Source organism: Castanea sativa, chromosome 8, assembly GCF_040712315.1.
Source record: "Castanea sativa cultivar Marrone di Chiusa Pesio chromosome 8, ASM4071231v1".
NCBI classification, from domain to species: domain Eukaryota; kingdom Viridiplantae; phylum Streptophyta; class Magnoliopsida; order Fagales; family Fagaceae; genus Castanea; species Castanea sativa.
The window spans coordinates 48140678-48161959 of NC_134020.1; the positions used below are offsets into that span (position 1 = coordinate 48140678).

Genomic DNA, 21282 nt, shown 5'->3' on the forward strand with positions numbered 1-21282 from the left:
CCATTTAGAATATGTATTAATAGCATTAGCATGCTGGTATTTCGTATATATCTTTCTTGGAGGTGAAAGAATTGCCTCAGATGATTAAATTGGTAAAGCAGAGAATATAACTAAAATTTGATGCTTTGCAACTGCTCCAAATTGCATGGTGGTCTACTTGGACCAAATTTACCAGTCAGTAATGTGTTTTGCATGCCCATGGGACAGTATTGTTGCTATAGAGTTAAGGTATGTTTTCTATAACATTAGAACCTTTTTGGGATTCTTTCATTGCTTCAATGATCATCTGAACTTTCTGTAATTGTATATGTCCTTCTTGGAAGAATATTTATGCATATATGTCAAATATCTTATTAAATTTCATCTCTTAAATGTTTTACTTAATCTGTTTAAAAAATGATAGATACGAGGCAGGACAATATGACTACAATGTGCTTATTTCATTTTAAGTTTATGTTACCTATTTATTATAATTGCTTGTCCATTGCTAGTATGCTGCTTGTGCTTTTCCCCTACACAATCAATGTCCTACTTATCCATGTACAGTAATTTAACCTAAAATTTTTAGTTTTATAATGCCAAGTGAGTAATAGGATAAACTTCAATTGAAAATATCGTTCTGAGTGAGGTATGAACTTCAAGTTTCAAACTGTTGATTATTTAATTTAGCACTAAAAAGAAATTGCTGTAAGGGTAATAATAAGATCAATCCCTCATATGCTTTTGCACTGCAGATAGTCTCATGCACAATGCCAGTCGTGGCAATTATCTGTCCGTGTTTACTTTATGCAACATGGTACAAAATGAAAATTGTTTGGTACCACGCGTGCGCTCAATGCAATTGATGCGCCACGTAATTAATAACAAAGCTCCACGTTACAGCAGTCTCTCATCCTCAGGTGATTCAATTACTTTAAATTGCTCTTCTTTGTATCACTCACCAGCATCCCTCTACAAATTTCAGAATCTTATCCCTAAATTTTCACCTTTGTTCCTTTCTAAATACTATCATTTTCCAAAATATGAGAATTAGAAATAGTTGGCCTTCCTTTCCTCCTCCTCCTCAATATGCACCTATAACTGGGTCTGCACATCTCCTTTCACAAGGTTCACGCGGCAGGCATTTCTTGGTAGGAAAAGAGAGGAGGCGCATTAAATGGTCATGTTCTCCATTGGAAAAACCTATAGCTCAAGAATCAAGAAAGAACCAACATGGTAATATGGAACCAACAATCACTAGGGGATTGAATTCTTTTAATTGTGTCAGGGAGGAGAAAGATATGGACAGCTGCATGCAGAACAATTTAAGTCCAGTAATTGATGTCATTTTCTTCCTTTTCTTTTAAGAAATTTTAGTATATCAAGTTCTAATTGTCCCAAATTATTTATTCATTGTCTTTTTTGTCAACATCTTAAATTCCTCTTTATTCAAAAAAGAAAAAAGAAAAAACATCTTGAATTCCTCACTACAGCTTGTTCAACCACCACCTAGCTCTGTTCAATTCTGGTAAAGATTCATTTGATCTTCTACAAGTTAAAATTTTGAACCTATATCCAATATAGGTCTCACAAGGACAACAAGGGAAGACAGATGAAACAAAAGAAATGCCTTTATGTGCCACACCGGGGTAAATATGTATCTTTTTTATTTATGTATCTTATCATTATTTACCTAAATTTGAATGCAGATTATTCAATATAGTTTGGGAAATATAAACATTTCCCCATTTGCCATTGTGATGCTATTAAAATCCATAAATTAATTGATGTGATACATTTATTCCAGTGCTTCACTTACGATGGATTAAGTTTCTCAATATCTTTGATTCATAAATATATAAGCAATCTCTGTTTCTCATTGACAATGTTGTGGTTCTCAATATATTCTGGTTCTTTTTTCACAATATATTTGGTGTACCAGTTCTTTGCTTTTGGATTACAGAATTCAATCTACCACATGAGATCTGTTAACTTAAAGAGACTTTTCCCTGTCACAGTTATGGAGAGAGCTCTAATGTTGCTGTTACAGTTGACATTGCCCTGCCTTCAGCTTTCTCTGAAATAGGTAAAATGTATGTTCATTTTTAAGTAGTGGTGCCACAAGATCATATTGAATCATGTGGAATTCGATTTTCTCAATTCATCTCAAACCTGAAAATTGTTCTGCACTTCTCTAAATCTATCTCATATTAGGAGTATCTATTGTATAAGAAATGTAATTTCTGCATAGCTCATTTTCACCAGTTTGCACATTTTGGTTGAAAAGAATATACTTCATCCAAAAATGTAGGATTCATTACGTATTGTATGGCACAGTGGATAAAGTATAAATGAGCAATCATTATATCACGGGATTCTTCTTGCTTTTTCTCTAGTTGATAAAAACCCTCCTGTGTGGCTGAACAACTAAGAGTTTCATCCAAAACACTGATTTGGGGTGGGGTGTGTTCTTTGCACAAGAAAATCATCTTTACTAATTTAAATCTGTTGAGGCCCAAAAGAATTTCCAGGCTCAATGACAGTAGCGAGCATTTAGATTGAGAAGGGTCAAGAGCTTTGTGGTCTTCAAACTCGAACTTACAGTTCCTGACCTAAAAAAGGAAAGACTTACAGCGAGAGCCATCTTGCCAATGTTGTTAACTAGATAAAATTAAGGAATTTAATGTCAATCAACTTGTGATATTGATTGATATCTAAAAATTTTTCATAGATATACATGGACGGTAGAAATATCATTTAGAAATATTTAGACAGTTTAATTCAAGATTGAAAGAAGAATAATTATACAAGGCCACCACCACCAAAAGGCTGCCTATTTTGAAGTTAAATTCATACAAACACATTTTGATATGGTTTCTTATTAGCTCCAAGTTTTTATTGTTTCTTGGCAACAATACAGCGAAGTGTCTTGTGTCTTTATTTTACTCCTTGAGAGGTGTTCTGAATCAGGAGAGAAGCTACCATTAAAGAAGAGGAAACTGTACCATCAGTGGGAGGTCAAAGCGGAAGACAAAAATATAGCAGTGGAAGAGAAAAATATAACTGTGCAAGTGGCAATGGAAAATGAAACACCAGAGGTTGCAGAGGAAAATGCAATAGATGTAAATGATAAAGATGGAATAGTAGAAGTAAAGATGGCAGCAACAGAAATGCTTGATGTTGATTGGCAGGGAAACAATATCATTAATTGCGTTGTAAACTATGAATCAGTTCCTCCTTCACCTCCATTTTATAGCCCGCAGAGGCATGAAAAACAGGAACAGATCACCTTTGATGAGAAAATTGTTGAGCCACTGGAGAAGCCGAGAAGGGGAAGGAAAAGGAAGCAGGGAAATTATCAGTCAGCTGATGACAACAGGCCTGTTCAGTTAGTACCCTCACCCAAACATACACAAGCTTTTTTATGCCTTCTAGTGCCCATAATGATTTTTACTACTACGAGTAACTTTTGATGTTACAAGTTCATTGATAGAAAGTGAGAGCTTGTAATAATTTACTTTAGGGCTTTGTATTTGAGGATTCCATCTTGATCTTCATTTGAATGTTAACACATAAATGAGAACATTTTAAGAGAGAGAGAGAGAGAGAGAGAGAGAGAGAATACATGGAATAAACTATTTCCATGTGATGCTCTAATGATTATATATATATATATATATATATATATATATATATATATATATATATATCTGTTGGATAATTCCCACCATTTGTGATTCTTTCCCTATGTATGTGCACATGGACTAGTAATAAAGAATAAAATCTCAACCATGAAGGCACAAACAAAATCAGAAGCCGAAGAGAGGAAGATCGAAGAGGTGGCAAGACAATTATTTCTATTGGACTGATTGGTTTCTCTCTCTCTCTCTCTCTCTCTCTCTCTTGTATGCAAAGTGTGCTTGTGCATTTTCTCACATGTATATTTGTGTGTATCCTTCTCATGTACACGTAGTTAGTCAATAAATTACAATTTTAACAATGAAGGTATGTGGAGAAGCAAAAGCGACAAGGAGGTTGGCCAAGAAAGGTGACAGATCAGTCACTAAAAGAGAACAACTGGTACGTTCTCTGTGTATGCTCACAGACTTGTGCAATTATGTGCATGAGTTGATGTGTCTTTGTTTGTCATGCTTCTCATGGATTTATATTCATAACAAATAGATCAATTGTGCAGGAATGAAGAGAAGCCAAAAGAGGGCAAGGCCAAAGAAGAATAAAGATGACTCAATCAGTAATTCTGATTCAAATCATCCTAAAAATATTTGCAAATTTTGTAGTGTGTTAACTATACATCTGTTATGCATTAAGTGTCATCTTTTATTTCATTTTGTCCCCTTAGCAGTAACGTTTTTTTAAGCAGTAACTAAATAGAAACATACCGACCTCAGTTTGCTCCTATGGGGTCTGAATTTGTTGCCCTGACAGTGAATTATTGGCATCAATTTTGGTCTGGTTTGGCACTCCAAAAAAGTCCACTCGTTTTGCAGTTTTTGGCCAGAGAAACTTAGTTATATTACTTTTAATATCTAATTTCGTCCTTCAACCATTGGGTAAAGTTCAATTTGGTCCATATATGAAGTTTCAAAATCAAGGTTTATTCTTTGATCTCCTATTTATTTAAATTTTAACAGAATTAACTGACAAGCCAAATAAAATAGACATTAAAAGATTATTATAGAAAATTTTAAAATTTGAATTCAAGTCACTTTCAATTATTAATTCTGTTAAAATTCAAATAGTGAGGACCTAATGATGGAATTGACTTGATTTTAAAGGTTTAAGGGACTAAATTGACAAAATTAATAATTGAGAAAGTAAGTTGAAGTTTGCCCATTTAACTACCATATTAGTAATTTAACTTATTAGTTTCATTCCTTAAATTAATTACACTTTGAATTCTTATTTGCAGGGGGCTGAATTATGTACCCACAAAAACTGCCCTCCGAAATTGTGATTAGCAGTATGAACTTAGTTGACAAGGTGACCAAAAGTGCACTCTGAAATTGTGGTTAGCACTATAAACTTAGTTGAAAAGTAGAGGAAGATATCTCAAAAAGCCTCGCCACATATGGCATTGTAAGATAAAGACAAGCTTCGGTAGATAAGGGATCACTACAAACTAATTAAATGCCAAGGTTTGGCAAGATCAATCAGTCTACTTCTCAGCTGGTTGGTAGATTAATTAGAGTACTCTTCATTATATTTTTCCAAATCTCAAATCTCTTCTTTGTTGGGGAGATTATATATGACCAAGCTACTGGTGGTTGGTAGTGAGAGTATATTCCAAGCATTTTTTTTTTTTTTTTTTGGTTGCAAAGAAAAAAAGCTAGAGAACTAATACTTTGGCGTCTTTCCTGGGATGGAATTAGGTGCTCTACTGAAATGAGTAATAAAGAATAATATTTGGTTAAATAGAAAGGAGTATATTGTCACTGAACTAGTGGGGTGCAAAACTGTATACATTGCCTTGTTTTATTCTTGTTATTGTCATCTTTTCCCTTGGCTTCGTACAATTGTCACTGAACTAGTGGGCGCAAAACTGTATATATTGCCTTGTTTTATTCTTGTTATTGTCATCTTTTCCCTTAGCTTCGTACAGTGTTACTTGACGGCAGATATGAAATTAGTGGACACTTACTCAGGTTGATGGAATTTGAATATGGGGCGTTGTCAATTTAGTTTGTTAATGGTCTTATCTCTTCTCAGTCCATCTGTGTCTTTGTTTTAAAGCCATTTGTGTATTTGTGGCTTTGACTTGTCTCACAGTCAGATGATATTAAATATAACAAATTTATGAGGAATGTCTGCCCCCAAAAAATGTGGAGTGCACTGTCAGTAATTCCCATTATTTCCAAAGGTTACATTATCAAATTAGTTTTAAAGCTAATTTTATGAAAAATTCTTGTGAATTTGTTCCCGAAGCTCCCAAATCTGAACCCAGACCAATAAATATTTGCAGGAATTGTCCTTTAAGGTTTTTAGGTAGCTTCCTCCAACATTTTTTGTATGTCAGATTATGCATTACCCATGAACATCTAAAATAGGTGATCCTCTCTGCCTCTGTTGCCCAAAACGAAGAACTGAAAATAAAAACTAAATTCTGCCTCATCTGACTGCATTGATTAATTTGAATGCCAATCCATAAGGCATAGAAATATCAGATTCTGTGATAACCCTTCTCTTTTGAGTGGCAAGGAATCAAAGGTTGGATAACTCAATCTAAAATCTAAGCCATTTGTTAATATATCCATGTATATGCAAGTGCAATGCACCTTCTTGGGTACCCGTGAAATGAAATAAAGCAGAATAGAATGCAAAGCATACGCCACAAGTAGACAAAGGGAGCATTGAAGGAAAAGGAAAAAGTCCATGTCAAAAAAAAATGAAGAAAATTATTTCCAAAAAGTTAAAATTGGCAGAGAAATTTCTACAGAAACAAAAAAGATAAGAGAGAGAGAGAGAGAGAGAGAGAGAGAGAGACCCTTTTCATCAACAAAATTCTTTTCTTCCTTTCCTTTTTCTTCTCTCCCTCTACTTCTCATCTAACTACAAAAATTTAAAAAAAAAAAAAAAAAAAATCAATTTTCCCTGCCTGCTTCTGTATTCATCTGAATTTCTTATTCTGAATCACTATCCATACTTCCCATTGCCTTCAATCCTCTGGGTCTCTGCATTACATTTTAGCCAAATCACATACCCTCTTAACAACTGTATGAGTGTTATCTATATACCCTACATTTGGTTGCTCAGAGAACACGGGTAAAAGTAAAAGAAAATTCATGAGTCAAAGTTCAGGTTGAGTGGTTAGAGCTTTTACAAATCCTGAGTATCCAATATTGAATGTTTAATTTGATTTTCTTCACTTCTCCTGAATTTTCTTAGCAACCAAGACTGCATTAAGAAAAGCATTAAACAACCACAACAAGAGATAGAGAGTAAGTAGTACCTTCTTTGCAGCCTTTTTTTCCCTCACTTCATACCTCTCTTGGCACAGATCCGATAGCCATGCACCTGGACTGACCAACTGCAAGAAAATACAAGAAAAAATAAAGACAAACACACACCCAAGTCACAAAGTTTGTTCCCTGCCTAATTTTCATAACAAAAAAAATGAAGATTTCGCACGGGTATGACTAAGAGACTTACAAGTAAGCTTCTTTGTATCAACTTAGCCCTCTTCTTGGGTCTCTGAGGAGGCTTACACCCTTTCATAGCCATAAAATCCTCCTCCTTTTCTTTGCTAGACAGTGTAATAAACAGCTTCGGCCAAACAACCCCTCTATCCTCCTTTACAGGATCCAACAACACCTTTCCATTATCATCCAATCCCAAAGAACCCCTCGTTGTGTAATATCGATCTTCCTTCTCTGGCGATGTCACCAACACTTTCCGGTTATTCATTGGCGAGTCAGAGTTCCTAAGGACCAAAAAGGAACAGGAAGTTCAGCACTTTACTTCTCCAAATGATTAAATTTGGTTTTATGAAAAAAAAAAATCACATAACATTACAGTAAAAAATACTTTCATATGACAGTACAGTAACAAGAACTCCAACAACAACTGCAATATGATTCCTATTGTTGTATGTTTCTTTTCCCACCTTTTCTAAGCAATCAATCAGCGTATAAATCAAATTACACTTCCTTTTTCTTTCATTTACTTTCTTAAGCAATCAATTAAGCTAACATAATGAAATCAATCAAACCTTATAATGATGATAATAGCCAATGTAAGAAAGGGAATAAATCAAATGATCTTCATGGATCTAACCCAATAGCACAGCCACTCCAACATTCTTCCTCTATTTCCCTTTCTCTAAGCCTCCTAAAGCTTGAAACTTTCTCTACCACCCATTTAGTTCCCAAGAAATCAAAGTAAAAGATATAAACTTTGCATTCAAATTCTCACATTTCCTTAGAGAAATTAAGAATTTTCCTTTCAAATTTCATCTGGGTTTTGGTTTTTCTTACTTATTGATTCGATGGGGCTGTGGAGAAACTGATTCTTTCTCGGCAGCGCTAACCACCCGGCGATCAACGCGAGAAGTAATTTTCTTCTTCCCCAAACAATCTGATTTGTTGGCTAAGCTTTGGTCTTTGACTTTCACACATCTAAGCCTCTTTCTATTCCCCCACTGCAACCCAAAGTCTGTCTCAGTAGCTCTATTGTTGTTGTTATTGTTGCCGTTGTTGTTGTTGTTGTTGTTATTCGCTCTATGACTTTTTGCTTCTTTTTCCATTTCTGTAAAACAAGACCAAAACTTTCTACAAATTAGCCAATACCCATTTGGGTTTTCTCTCTGAAACTCATAAGAATACTGAGAAATTGAAATTTTTTGTGAGAACAAATTGTAGCAATCTGTGAAAGAAAAAGTGGTCACTGACCTCAAGATCTAAAGGATAGCACAAATGGGGTCTCTGAAACCTGTCTCAAATCATCAAAATCAGCCTGCATTTTCAAAGATAAAAAGCAATAACCCCATCAATGAAATCCTAAAGCATTTACAGAAAAGAGAAAACCAGAACAAAGCAACAGAGTAAACAACTCCGTTTGGTTGCTGTGAGAAAATAAGAATATAGAATTTTGAAATCCAATCAGAACTGCAAATATTTTTGCTTCTCATCTCTTTTCTCTAGGCAACCAAACAATCCATAACTGCACAAAGATTGAAAGAGAGAGAGAGAGAGAGAGAGAGAGAGAGAGAAGGATTACAAGGATGAGACTTCTTCATTCACATATGGCAGAAAGAGAGAGAGAGAGTTGGAAAGAAAGACTTTTTGTATTTTCTCAGAGGAAATTTACTCAAAAGATCAAAGTTGTAACATTTCTGGGTATGTGTTAGTTTGAGCTTTGAGAGGTATAGAAATTAAAAAAACCAGCGCTTATTGTGTAATCAATTCTACACACAAACCTCTCTCTTTCTCTCTCTGTTTTTCTCTGTTCTGTTTCTCTTCCTTTCACCCTACTTTGGTTTTTCTGTCTTACTTCTAAAAACCTTTACAATGTGTTTTTTTAACTCACCATTTTGTATGGGAAATAGGTTGGAATTGATCATGACCGTAGGATGAAAAATGGACGGTCAGATGAGTTTCCCTCCAACTGTTTGGCATTGCCTATTGGCCATTGGTGCTTGGAAGGAGTTGGAGTTAGGGAGGCTTTTTTGGATTGGGGTATGTTCTTTTCTATCTTTCACCTTGTTGTGTCTATATAAGCGCACGTGACAACGACTTAGAGCACGTGACTTTGACAATATTTTGTACAAGCTGATTCATATAACTGCTATATACTAACCCAGAAAAAAATACAAAGTGCTAACTGCTAAATGATACAAATCCTAATCCCTGAATTCAAAGTTGCAAAAGATAAAAAAGCTTATGTGGTGGGGTTCCCCCAAAGAGATGACCTTGTAATGTCACTATGATTCCAAGTCAAGAATTCAGAATTTAATGATATCACGGTGGTGTTGTTCTGTCTTTGTTTAAAGTGATAAGATAATGAAGTCAATTTTTTTTTTTTAAATTTGTATGTAAGATGTAATTATATTATTATGGTAATATCAACTATAAAAAGTAATTGTTTTACATAAAAAACACCTATAAAAAGTAATTATCATTGAATGCGGACATCATTTTGTTCAAATTCTATTGTATCTATTAAAAGTTATATATGGAACATAGTTTTATACTCTTTTTTTTTTTAAGATTTTCAAAAAAATATTAAAAGGAATCTTAATTTATTTATGTAATATGTCCTTTTTTTTAGAAGTAATGTGTCCTCAATATAGCAAAGGATCATTTGAGCAATGACATCCCTACAAAAGTACATGATCAAAAATAAAAAGACACTCAAGGTAAACACCTTTGGACCTTGGAAGATCCATTACCTTTAATGTTAGTTGGTTTGTATGTTTATTAGATAAAAATTAGATGCAATTTCTTAGCATTATCACCTTACATCTTTCAATTATATTTAACTAAGTGATTGTATTAATCAATATAGTACAAATAGCGTTATCTCCCTTTAACTATAATTAAACATAATTATGTGACATACAATAACACAATGAAAATTTTGCCCTAATTTCTTTATACACATGACCCAGATAAGAGATTTAGCAGTCAATAAAAAAGAGAGTTACCACCGCCATTTCTAAGCGAGTTGGTACCCGATTTATAAGTATCCTATAACTCGGGGGTTCAAACCCCCCGCATTTACCCAACAAAAAAAATAAAAATAAAGTAAAATAAAAAAGAGAGTTAGGGAAAATAGTAAAGTATCTCTATAGTCAAATGGTATACCTAGAATTTAAGATAAAAAATTCGGAGGACATTAGTTCTGAATTATAAATTCAGTGTTCATAAAAAAAAAAAATTATAAATCCAGTTCGCACTTCCAATGGACAGACTCATCGTACTGGGCTGTCAATTGGGCAGTTGAATTACATTAAGAGCAGCCCAAATTTGACTCAAAGATGAAGAATGAGAGAAAATATGGGCCTAACCCATGCTCCTTCCTTTGGAGATCAAGCCCATTTAATGGTTTGAACTTTGAATCTTATTTGGGCCATCTTAAACTAAGTTTTCTGACAAATATGTTTGCACAGAAAATAGTTGCATTTTATAGTTTGCTCTGGATTAAGTGGGCTAAGTTCAAGCTTAGTTTTAGATTTATCTTGGGCATAGTGGGCAAAGAAGCTAGTGCAGTCAGATTTATCATTCTTCTTCTGTTTTGATATGTCAAAACTAACTTATTTTCTTTCATATGGTGCTTAAAGCTCCATTTGGATTGCGTTTCTAGTCCCTAGCATCTGCGTTTTGCGTTTTTTTTTTTAACGCGTTTTTCAGTGGATCTCGTGCACTGTTCACGGGACCTACAAACCTCATTTTTCAACAAAATTTTCATTAAAAATGAGTCTCACGGCACTATTCACACATTTAAAAATTATTTTGATACAACATTTTCAGTTTTCAACAAAATAATATTTGAGCAAAAAGTATTATTTGATTAGTTGTACCTTCTTTTACTACCATCCACAAAGTTATAAGTTGTTACTTCCAAGTTACCTTAGTCAAAGCAAAATTTCTAAATTCTGATTCATTTCTCTTTTTATTATAACTTGATACTCATAGTTCTAATTAGCTCATCATCATGGAACCAATACCCTACTTTAAATTCATACATATAATAAGGTTATCAAGAAGTCTTCAAATGCCACCAATATCTTTCTAACACAGTGGGGTCAAGTATGACTTCTGTTCTGTCTAAAACTCCTAATGCCACCCAATGTACGACTGAATGTGTTGGACCATAGAGCAGAAGTCTCCTTTGGTAAGCACATAGCTATAGTAGGCATTAGAAAGAAACTAGATCATCAAGCCTAGAAAAGGAAAGAATTTTTTTTGTCCCATCCCATCATGATGATCTTTTCATTCAAGTATCATATATTTTCCATTAAGAATGATCTTGTTATCCAACAGAAAGAAAAAGCAAGAGTCAATTGTGAACACCTTGGTTCCATATTGGTTAGGAATTTGGAATTGAAAGAAGCTGTAATGGGCTGTGGACCTGTTGTTGGGCAATATTCCCCCCCCCCCCCCCCCCCCCCCCAAAAGTTATACTTCATAATTATGAAGTTCTAGGAACAGTTCTGTATTGAAGATCTGCATGTCCAAGAATCATCATATCTCACTTTCTTGCGTGCATATATGGCATAGGAATTGAGGCTCTAAGATTTAGTATTTCAAGTATCTTTTCCAAAAAAAAAAAGATTTATTTCAAGTTTTATAAAAAAAATTATTATTTTCTAGTTTTGGAATAAAAAAATAATTTTTAAAAACAACATTAAGAAGGTATGATTTTTCTGAAATGTAGCCATAGAGGCAAGATTTTGGAATGTTAAGGCAAAAATGTCGTTTGAATAGATATTTGTCTTTTAAAAAATTAAAAATTAAAAATTAAAATCAACCCCAAAAGTTTTTCACAAAATCCAATTATTTAGGAAAATAGATTTTTTTAAAAAAATAAAATAAATAAAAAGAGTATTAAAAGCAATTTTTTTTTTTTGGTAAATAAAAAAACAGAGAAACTTTGTTTCTTAAACTTCTTTAGGGGAGAGGGTTTCATTATAAATAGTTCTTTTTGTAACGATGTTAGACAAACGTTACCAAATAGAATTTATCATGTGAATTTTAGCAACAATTATATCGTTCAAATAAACATACATGTAACTGATGTAAGGATTATCTTAAACTAGAATTTGTTAGTTTTGAGTTCATAATTTATTGAATCGTTGTCATCGTCATCATCATCAATTTTCTATGAAATGAATCTTGTGGATGGAAGTCTGGTTCTTGACCACCAAATGCAAACTGTACAATGGATAAAATGTGGTCAAGAACGCAAACTGTACAGTGGCTAAAATTTTTACTCAGACCACAACAAATTATTCAATTTCAAGCCTCACAGGCAATCAGAATATTTACAAGCTATTTCTGGGGTCCATTTCATATCATTTTCATTCTTTCTGTTCATTTATACTTTTTTGCTATGTTTTTTTTTTAGGGAATTTATTTTTTAAAACTTGATACAATTAATCTTCTCAGTTTATTATATTAATACCTTTTAAAGTTAAAGTACTGGGTTTTTCCCCCCCTCTCTCTCTCTCTCTCTTAAATTAAACGCAGCACATTTCTTCTGTAACTTTTGTTACTTCCATGAATATATATTTGTGGTATGGCTAAATCAAACATTACCCACCACCTATCACAAGCACAACATATTGATGTTGATACATTCTTCACTTATTTTGTTGAAATTGAAAGCTTTTTGTTGAGAGTATTGTAGATAGAGGTAAAAATTAGTTTAAATAGTATAGTAAAACTCATTAATGGAACCAAAAAACGCAGTGAGACCCATGAATAGCAGTAAAAATAAGCTGAATAGTATAATAAGTTGGCAAAAATAATCTATGTCAAACGTACACTAAGTGTATTTTCATGATTTCTAGTAACAAAAACGAAATTATTAAAACTATATTACCAATTTTACTACAGAAGTCTCGTAGTAATCAATGTAATTAACTGTGTAATAAATAAATTCTGAGTTACTTTTATATTTTAAAAGTTGATACATCAATTCATAAGACTATATATTTTGTAATTTGCAGTCAATATTACTATTCACTCCTAACAAAATGTTTCAATAATTACAGAAAACCAACCAACTGATAACTTGGTTTTGACTTTTGTCACTTAAAATAGCAACCACCAAAACATATATAGTACTCCTCTGCTTTCTTCATGGTGAAGTCTTTGGTTTGTGGAAGTTTTTTTTTTTTTTTTTTTTTTTTTTTTAACTATTATGAGACGTTGAGATTGCAGGTGAGCTAATCGGTGACCTGATTTAAAGACATCTCTTTTGTCATGTCATCACCAAAGTAAACATATATGTATAAACAAAAGTAAAAATTTCAGGAGCTGAGAGTATGCCTTTTGTTTTTGTTGCTGATGTTGCTCTTTTTTATAGATCCTTTGGATCATTTAGCTATATTTTTGTTTTCAAAATTCAAGGCCCAGAAGAATCCTACTTTATGGTTGTGGTACAATATATAATTGTGTTTCCTGACTCATTAAAATTCACAATTCACAAACGGTCGGTGGGGTCTCTAGAAAAGCCATTGACACCATTGGTTCAAATTAAGGCCCATATGCCCTCCTGAGTTGGTGTTAAAGATAAAAGGGTGGTCACGAGTCATGATGATCATGGCTTTCATATATAGAAGAGAATCATTAATCACATATTATCTTCTGGTACCATGTGAACTTGTCCATTGTCGAATTTAAGGTTTGAGAACAACATATATATATATATATATATATATATATATATATATATATATATATATATATATTTATTTATTTATTTATTTATTTATTTATCAAGACTATACGCTTTATGTACAACATCTTTTGGTCACACTCTTATTTAGAATAAACAACAAATTTTGAGTTCAACCAAATGTTAAAAAGAGTTTTAAGAACTTGGAGTTGGCTAGATGCAATATCTCAACTCTCAACTCTCATCCTTTCGAAAAATATAACCAAAACAAAAAATTCTGAAGGTTAAAGCTTTAATCTTGATTTGGGTTGTGAGTTATTGTTGGAGTCCAATTTTGATCAGCTAGACCTTCATGGCAATAATGAATGATTTGTTAAAGCATGCTATGCAAACCAGTATGAATTGCATTGTAATAAGCGGGAAAATAAGATAGTCCAACATAATTGTTGCTATTAGAATTGTTACTGAGATTGTGTGAGAATGAGATAGAAACAATCTACATCTACAACACAGTCCTTGAAAAGTAACATTTTTACTATTGACCTGAGTAGAAAATATAGAGAGAAATACAAACCCAACTACCCAAGACTGTCCATAAACTTAGGTGTAGTAAAAATATTAATTATAGCATAGTAATACTACTACAATGACCTAGAAAAATATCTCAAACAGTTATAAAAATTAGGTTTTTAAAATTTTCTGCCATCCAAATCAAACAATTATGATTTCCTTTTCATTTTGATTTTTAGATAAAAGATAAAGATTTCATTTTGAATATATAACTAGAAGATGTCAATATAAAACTGTTCCTTAACTCCCATGACACGTTAGATAAATTGCCTTGGTCCAATTTATAATTATTATCATCTATTGAGGGAGGGCCAGGGGCCAATGCTTCATTAAAAAGCTCATTATGAACTGAAAGGCATGTTGACCTAATGGTTTAGCTTGGATTCCAATTTTTCCAATTTTGAAAAGTCTTTTTCTGAATGGCTTTAGAAACCAAGTTAATAAAAGATCTTCATTCTTTTTTCTCCCTTCAAATTGCATATTTATGTTTTCTAGTCTTGATCCTTATATGCCAACCTCTAAATGAAATGAGATGTGTACACTGTATAGACTAATTTTACCTTATCCTTTACTTGACTCAAGCGTGTTCAATCATCAAACCAATTGATATAGGGGAATTTCTTTATTTGATCTAGCAATATAAGGGCGGATTTTTTACCATCGAACACTGCTACATACTATATGGTCCTTTGCATATATTTAAACCGTTGATTGAATTAGGTTAAGTTTAGGTCTAGTGCATGACACTACTTGGATACATGTCCAAACCAAAAAACGCATATTTAAATCGTGTCAGGTCAAGTGCATTGATGCACTTGACCTAATCCGTGTCCGATTTAATTATAAGACTCTCTTCCCTTTTTTTTTTTTTTTAAAGAAACCTAAACAAATTTCCATTCAATATATAGCTAAATCATTATTGTCTTACATCAAAGTGTAGTAAGCTAAATAGAAAAGGTGGCAAAAGCATTATGGCTCTCTTTCCTTAATTCTATTCATATGGCAGAGCATTTTTTTTTATCACCATAATGTAGAGGTAAGAGATACAGTAATTTGCCTCTGACGGCTACAAAACATATAAATGCTGAGAAAAAAACATCTAAAACCCTAATTCGCACTAATTACACGATTAGGTGACAAAAATACCAAAATTTACCAAAAATGACAAAATTGAGTTAAATGCAGAACCATAAACTATTGACCTTAAGGGTTGTTCTAAAACAAACAGGATCTTATTTTGACTTTTAAACTAAAAGTTATTAAGAAAAAACAAATATTACTATAAATAGCAAAAACACTATTTTCAAGGCCTTAACGAAGGAATTCGCCTAAATTTTGGCGACATTCATGGCATTTGTGAATTTGGATTAGAATGTCATTTCCCTTCAATTTACCAAATTTCATGCAATTCCGACACTGTCACCTCGATGGCCTCTACTGGCACTCTCATTTGATATTGCATTATGACTTCCTACACCCCTACTGCTCCAAGAAGGCACGTACTGTCTGTTCTACATCAGTATGTTTTGCAAATCCATATTTGCATAATCCCACCGCTTACTATGCGTTAAACAGTTTCTCATATTCACTCGAATCCCATAAAAAAACTGCTCATCACCTCCAATTTTATTTTATGCCCACACCAAACAATAAAGTACAACCTTTCGTGGATGGTAACATAGTACTACTTTAAGTGACTTTGAACTAATTTCGATAGTCATAGAAACGTAGATTGAATTTCAGAAATTGGCTCTTGTTATTCTTTTTCGCTTGTTGGTTTCATCATTGAATACTTTTATTTATCCAAACATTTAATTAGAATCTTAAACTTTTAAATCTCTAACTGGTTACTACAGCCATAATAGATCCAACAGCCTTTTACAAAAGAAGAGATACAGCATATTTAATATAGAGCATGCATAAGACTACTCCTTCCATTCTAAAATAGAGCATGCATATGCTAATATAAATAAATCTTGATCCATAACATGTATATTCAAAGTGGTTCAATTAATGAAATTAACTGGCTAATAGTTACGGGAGAAATAGTTTAAACTGCGGAGTTAACAACATATTATAATTATTTCTAAAAAAAATTGGCTAATAACTTGTTTCTCTAAAAAAAAAAGGGGGACTAATAGCTTAGTTTTGCATTTAGGATTAGAAGAAGAAACAATCTAAGTGCGGCATCTAGGATTAGAAGACGAAACAATCTAAGTGTTAGTATTTTCTTTAATGACTATGCAAGCAAATTACTCTAGGAGAAGACCATACTAACTCAAAAAGTGATGGTTTTGGACTGATTTGCCAAATTAGACATTGTTGATTGCAGCTAAACACACTATACTTCCCCCTTGTATGAACTAATCTCCAAATACGGTCAGGCAAGAAAAATTTCTAAGATTAGGAATACAATATTTTTCATAACTCGTTAAGGTGATAAATTATAATTAGAATAATAATTTCTTTCACAGAGAATTATCGCTAACATTATTTTTATTATGCATTAATCAGTATAAACTGTAACAGTAATTGTGAAATTATGTTCATAATTTTATTCAAAATTGGTGATCACCAAAATGTAAAAGAAAGTTTTGCCCAAAAAGAAAAAGTAACTAATGGAAATGATGGGGAAAATAACAAAGAAGGAGCCATGCTTTATTTCAAAATGTTACCACTTTCAAGAAGAATTCTACTTTTGAATCACTTTAGCAGCCTCCAAAGTTCCAAGCAATAGGGTCAAATGAAACCTTAGCTTGGCAGAATCCAAGTAATTTCTGGTAAGATTCAAGTTTCATAACGGTCAAATAGATCTAGAAAGAACTAGAGACACCATTTGTACAGATTGAGGCAGGCATGTCCTACTTGACTTGTAGATTCAAAAAAGGAGTCACGACTAAAGGCTATAATTTTTTTTTTTGGTTTACGTGTGCTTATTTTGGAAACTGAGATGCACTTTCATATAGGACTTAAGTAAACATTTGGCTTTATGAATAATTTCATTTTCATATTGGCGTTGTCGTTGTCATTCATTTCTGTTAATATTTCTGTTAATGATTTAAAACATTAGATAAGTAGTGTCTATTAAAACACATCATCTATAAAATGTCAAGTATTTACTAGCAAAAATAGACGGTATTACCAATATATGGTTTACAAGAATAAATGCACTTTTTAGAACTAACCCTAATGTGAACATTTTTTTTATTTATATTTTGATGGGAAAATGTGAACATGTTCTGGTTGCTGAAGTCATGGATGAGATGAGACTAGCTTCTGTTAATCTATTAAATTTTAGGCCACGCCTTGATTATTATTTTTTTTTTTTTTGCTGGAGTTTATTATAACCTCTCAGCACTTTTAAGCTGAATTACTTATTTTTAATTGGGGCATTTACGAAAATATCTAATTTATTGCCATAAAGCTTTTTGGGAGGCTTTATGTTTTATTATAGTAATAGTTTATTTCAATATCTTATACCACCTCGACTCTCTCAATGCAATATTTAGGGGGTGTTTGATAAAGTAGTTTGAGATGAGATTTTTGTAGTTTTTTGAAATACAAGTGGGTGAAAAAAATGTGTAGAAATGTGTGTAATGTTATTTAAAATGTAAAAATGTGAATTTCAACGTAGAGATCAAACAGGCCTTAGATTTTGAAAACAAAGAAGCATAAACCGATTGATTAAAAGGTAGAAAATTTAACTTAAACGTTCAGTTTGCATCATTTGAAAACTTATAATCTCTTGGATAGATCATTAATAATTGAAGATGGACTAAATTTAAAGTTTAAACCATCCTAAACAAAGGAAGGGTCTGAAGATTTGTGAAATACTTTCTGATTCCAACTTGATGAAGACAATGCACCAACTTGTTTCTATCACAAATTAGGTACCTCTAGTCATTCATTCAGTCATCCAACAAGTACACACAAATACGCAAGTGTCAAACAGTTACCATTTCCTTTTCATTTGGAAATTTTTAGTGACGAATCCAGCTTATAATTCATTCATAATGTTCTTAGTTTTACTCTAAAACATAAATGTGGCAGCAATCGAATAAGAACAACTTGTTATTATCATGCTTAACATCTAGAACACATTCAAATCAATGGCCTTCAAAATCAAAATGGACAGTAAAAATTGCCCTGGCTTATATAATAGTTGAAAGCAAATAAACAGGATTGCTGTGTTGACTGTATTTACCAAAAAAAAGAAAGCAAATTAAAAGAAAAAATTATGTGAGAGGAAAAAGCATTCTTGCTCCTATGTCACAAAACACGCCACTAAGATTCTTGTGTCTTTAGTAAATCATCTAGGTAGTAGATACTATACCTAATGTTAGTAAAAAAAAATACAACCCAGTGCATCTAAAGTATCAGAGCTTTGGTGGTTGGTCACTTTCTCAAGCATGGGCCACCCTTTTCTAATGAGCAAGGCATGTGATTGGCTCTTTTCTTAATCTCTTTGTAATGCCCCTATACATTTTAGGAGATAATAATAAAGAAGACTTTACAATTTACATAATATTGAGTCAATTTTTCGATGAAAATGAAGAAGATGTTTTTTGGATGATTCTAGATCTGGTTTTCAATGTGTCTATGTTAACTTGTCTTTTTAACTGTACATTTTGTGGCAGCAATTTGTAACAAAAAAATATCATAGACAATATTTTTATAACAATTTTACAACAAATTTTATGCGACAAATTGTTAGTAACAGATAAAAGAGTGGTGTTAATAGTGAGCCTAAATAAGAACTAATAGCAATATTACCACCTAAAATTTGTTATAAAATTATTGTGAAAATAATATAAACATAGCACTCATCATTCATTCATTTGCAAACTAAGAAACTAATTTGAAAATGAAGGGTAATTATATAATTCAGCCAAAACTAAATTTAAAAATTGCCAATATTCACAAATGAAATAAATTGAGATTGAATTTCAAAATTCAAATCCAATCTTTTCGTTTGAACTTTGAAATAATCGTAACAATAATAATACTGATAAAAATTGTTATTTTTATAATTATAAAATATTGCCAATTATTTTAAGGATATAATTGATGAAGACACTATTGTCCCCATGTTCATTGTAGCACAACCAATTTTTTTTTTTTTTTTGATAAATAGCACAACCAATTTGAACAAACCTAAAACAAAGCTTGAACATTCACATCCAACCAAGTTCCAACTTAGAAAGAAACTCAAACAACTCATCACTTCTCATTAATTCCTACCAAACAGGCAAAAAAAAATCATAATCATTCCATTTCCACCCATTAGTGATTATTGACAAGATTAAGAGATTAAAAAAAACATAAAAAATAAATAAATAGTGGAGAAATGAATAATGATCCACACAAAAAAGCCAAAACAGTAGTTAAAGAAGACAGCAAAAGATGAGGACCCCACAATGCATGACAGCTGTATGGCAACAATGACACAGCCACCCTGTACATTGCCACCACCAACGTTCATTCTCTCTCTCTCTCTCTCTCTCTCTCTCTTTGTGACTGGTTTATAAATAACACCAACTAAACCCTTTGTTTTACACTGCTTTTCTACCATTCCTCATTTGCCAAAAGAAAACCCATTTCCAAGGAGGAATTGTAGAGCTTTTACTTCTCTCTTAGAAGCTAAAAAAAAGCAATCTTTTTTTTATTTTTTCCTCACACAGCATTTTAGAGAAATGGAGGCAATGAAGTTGAAGTTCTTTGTGGCATTGATGGTGGTTTTGATGGCCATCTCTTCTGTGCAAAAGGGTGCTGCAGCTACTGAGGCTCCAGCTCCAAGCCCAACATCTGATGCTGCAATCTTTGTGCCCACTTTCTTTGCTTCTCTTGTTGCTTTGGCTTTTGGTTTGGTCTTCTGAGCTAGCTAGCTTGCTAGCTATAATGGGTCAATTCCAATGACCCACATAGAGCGACAGCATGATGATTTCATTTCAATCCCAACCCATTTTTCATTCTCTCTAAATTCACTTTGTGTTTAGAGTTTTTTCATGACAATATGAGAGAGTGAGAGAGGAGGCAAATGGGTTGGGATTTTATTTCATTATTTTTGGGAGGTTCAGGTTAAGTTAATTATTGTTGATTATGTTATGATGGGATTTCTTTGGTTGTGACTTGTGATTGATGTGTTTCTTGGTGGTATTGTAATATAGATTTTATTTAATTGTGTGATTTCTTCATCTTCCTCTCATTTGTACCTGTGATCCCATTTGATGTAATAAATTCTATTCTTGTATTATATTACACTTCTGAAAATTTCAGTTTGTTATTTTATAGCATTAGTTTTGCATTGGACAAGGATTTGAGACTCACAAGTTACTATTCCCGTACCCCAAAAAAAAAATTTAGCATTAATGTTAGTCTGTTAGATAATATTTTTCAAAACTCAACAATCCTCTGACATCAATTTATTGTCAATTCAATCACTTAAAAGCAGTTGGGAAAAAAATTTATGAACATAAAATTATGTAGGTTTCTTGTAATCTTAGTGATGAGCTATGGCTTGGCAGATTCTGAATGGATTTTGTGTGGCTGTGTTGATGAACGACAGTAATTGTGGGGTCTGAAATTGTTTTGCTATAATTAATGTCGTAAGCCAGAGCCCAGAGGCATGTGAATTCAGGAAAGAGGGTGTTCCAACCTCCAAGTGGAGCCTAACTTTTTGAATAACAAAATACAAATAACATGAAGTATCACTGAAGCATTTACTATTATATTATTTAAGTAAAAAGAGGTTTCATTTTGTCAAGATACATGTGAAATTTGTGGAAGAAATTGGAAGCCATTCTATGGCTGTGTTTTATTTTATTTTTGTTAAAATGTAGCTTTCCAACATTCTTTAGAACACCTAACGAATCTCTT

At 32.6% G+C, this 21282-nt stretch overlaps 3 protein-coding genes across 4 annotated transcripts; 2 read left to right on the forward strand and 1 right to left on the reverse strand.

Moving 5' to 3' along the window:
* Nucleotides 1–1727: 1727 nt before the first annotated feature.
* Nucleotides 1728–5270, forward strand: LOC142605623 (uncharacterized). Of its 2 annotated transcripts, XM_075777049.1 has the most exons (6): nt 1728–2065; nt 2950–3367; nt 3777–3851; nt 3985–4059; nt 4175–4231; nt 4910–5270. In XM_075777049.1, exons 2-5 carry the CDS (start codon nt 3057–3059, stop codon nt 4215–4217), a joined length of 504 nt encoding a protein of 167 aa, XP_075633164.1. In that variant the 5' UTR covers nt 1728–2065; nt 2950–3056; the 3' UTR covers nt 4218–4231; nt 4910–5270. The 2 variants fall into 2 exon arrangements, with proteins under 2 accessions (XP_075633164.1, XP_075633163.1); XM_075777048.1 differs by lacking the exon at nt 4910–5270 and having other exon boundaries at nt 4175–4450.
* Nucleotides 5271–6347: 1077 nt separating this feature from the next.
* On the reverse strand, nt 6348–9059 carry LOC142606691 (uncharacterized). The gene is made up of 6 exons (XM_075778025.1): nt 8713–9059; nt 8385–8448; nt 7971–8241; nt 7147–7417; nt 6947–7024; nt 6348–6668 (listed from the first exon to the last, which is right to left on the reverse strand). The coding sequence occupies exons 3-6, from the start codon at nt 8237–8239 to the stop codon at nt 6618–6620; spliced, it is 669 nt and encodes a 222-aa protein (XP_075634140.1). The 5' UTR covers nt 8240–8241; nt 8385–8448; nt 8713–9059; the 3' UTR covers nt 6348–6617.
* A 10897-nt stretch (nt 9060–19956) lies between these two features.
* On the forward strand, nt 19957–20676 carry LOC142607612 (arabinogalactan protein 13). The gene has a single exon (XM_075779161.1). The coding sequence runs from the start codon at nt 20100–20102 to the stop codon at nt 20280–20282; it is 183 nt and encodes a 60-aa protein (XP_075635276.1). The 5' UTR covers nt 19957–20099; the 3' UTR covers nt 20283–20676.
* The last annotated feature ends 606 nt before the right edge of the window (nt 20677–21282 follow it).

What these genes read in the sequence shown, in the direction of transcription:
- LOC142605623 (XM_075777049.1), top strand. Translation starts at nt 3,057, where the DNA reads ATGGAAAATGAAACACCAGAGGTTGCAGAGGAAAATGCAATAGATGTA. An exon ending in GATGACAACAGGCCTGTTCA is followed by an intron (nt 3,368 to 3,776) that starts GTTAGTACCCTC and finishes TCAACCATGAAG; the next exon opens with GCACAAACAAAATCAGAAGC. An exon ending in TATTTCTATTGGACTGATTG is followed by an intron (nt 3,852 to 3,984) that starts GTTTCTCTCTCT and finishes TTAACAATGAAG; the next exon opens with GTATGTGGAGAAGCAAAAGC.
- LOC142606691 (XM_075778025.1), bottom strand. Translation starts at nt 8,239, where the DNA reads ATGGAAAAAGAAGCAAAAAGTCATAGAGCGAATAACAACAACAACAAC. An exon ending in CAGCCCCATCGAATCAATAA is followed by an intron (nt 7,418 to 7,970) that starts GTAAGAAAAACC and finishes TTTGGTCCTTAG; the next exon opens with GAACTCTGACTCGCCAATGA. An exon ending in AAAAAAAGGCTGCAAAGAAG is followed by an intron (nt 6,669 to 6,946) that starts GTACTACTTACT and finishes AATGTAATGCAG; the next exon opens with AGACCCAGAGGATTGAAGGC.
- LOC142607612 (XM_075779161.1), top strand. Translation starts at nt 20,100, where the DNA reads ATGGAGGCAATGAAGTTGAAGTTCTTTGTGGCATTGATGGTGGTTTTG.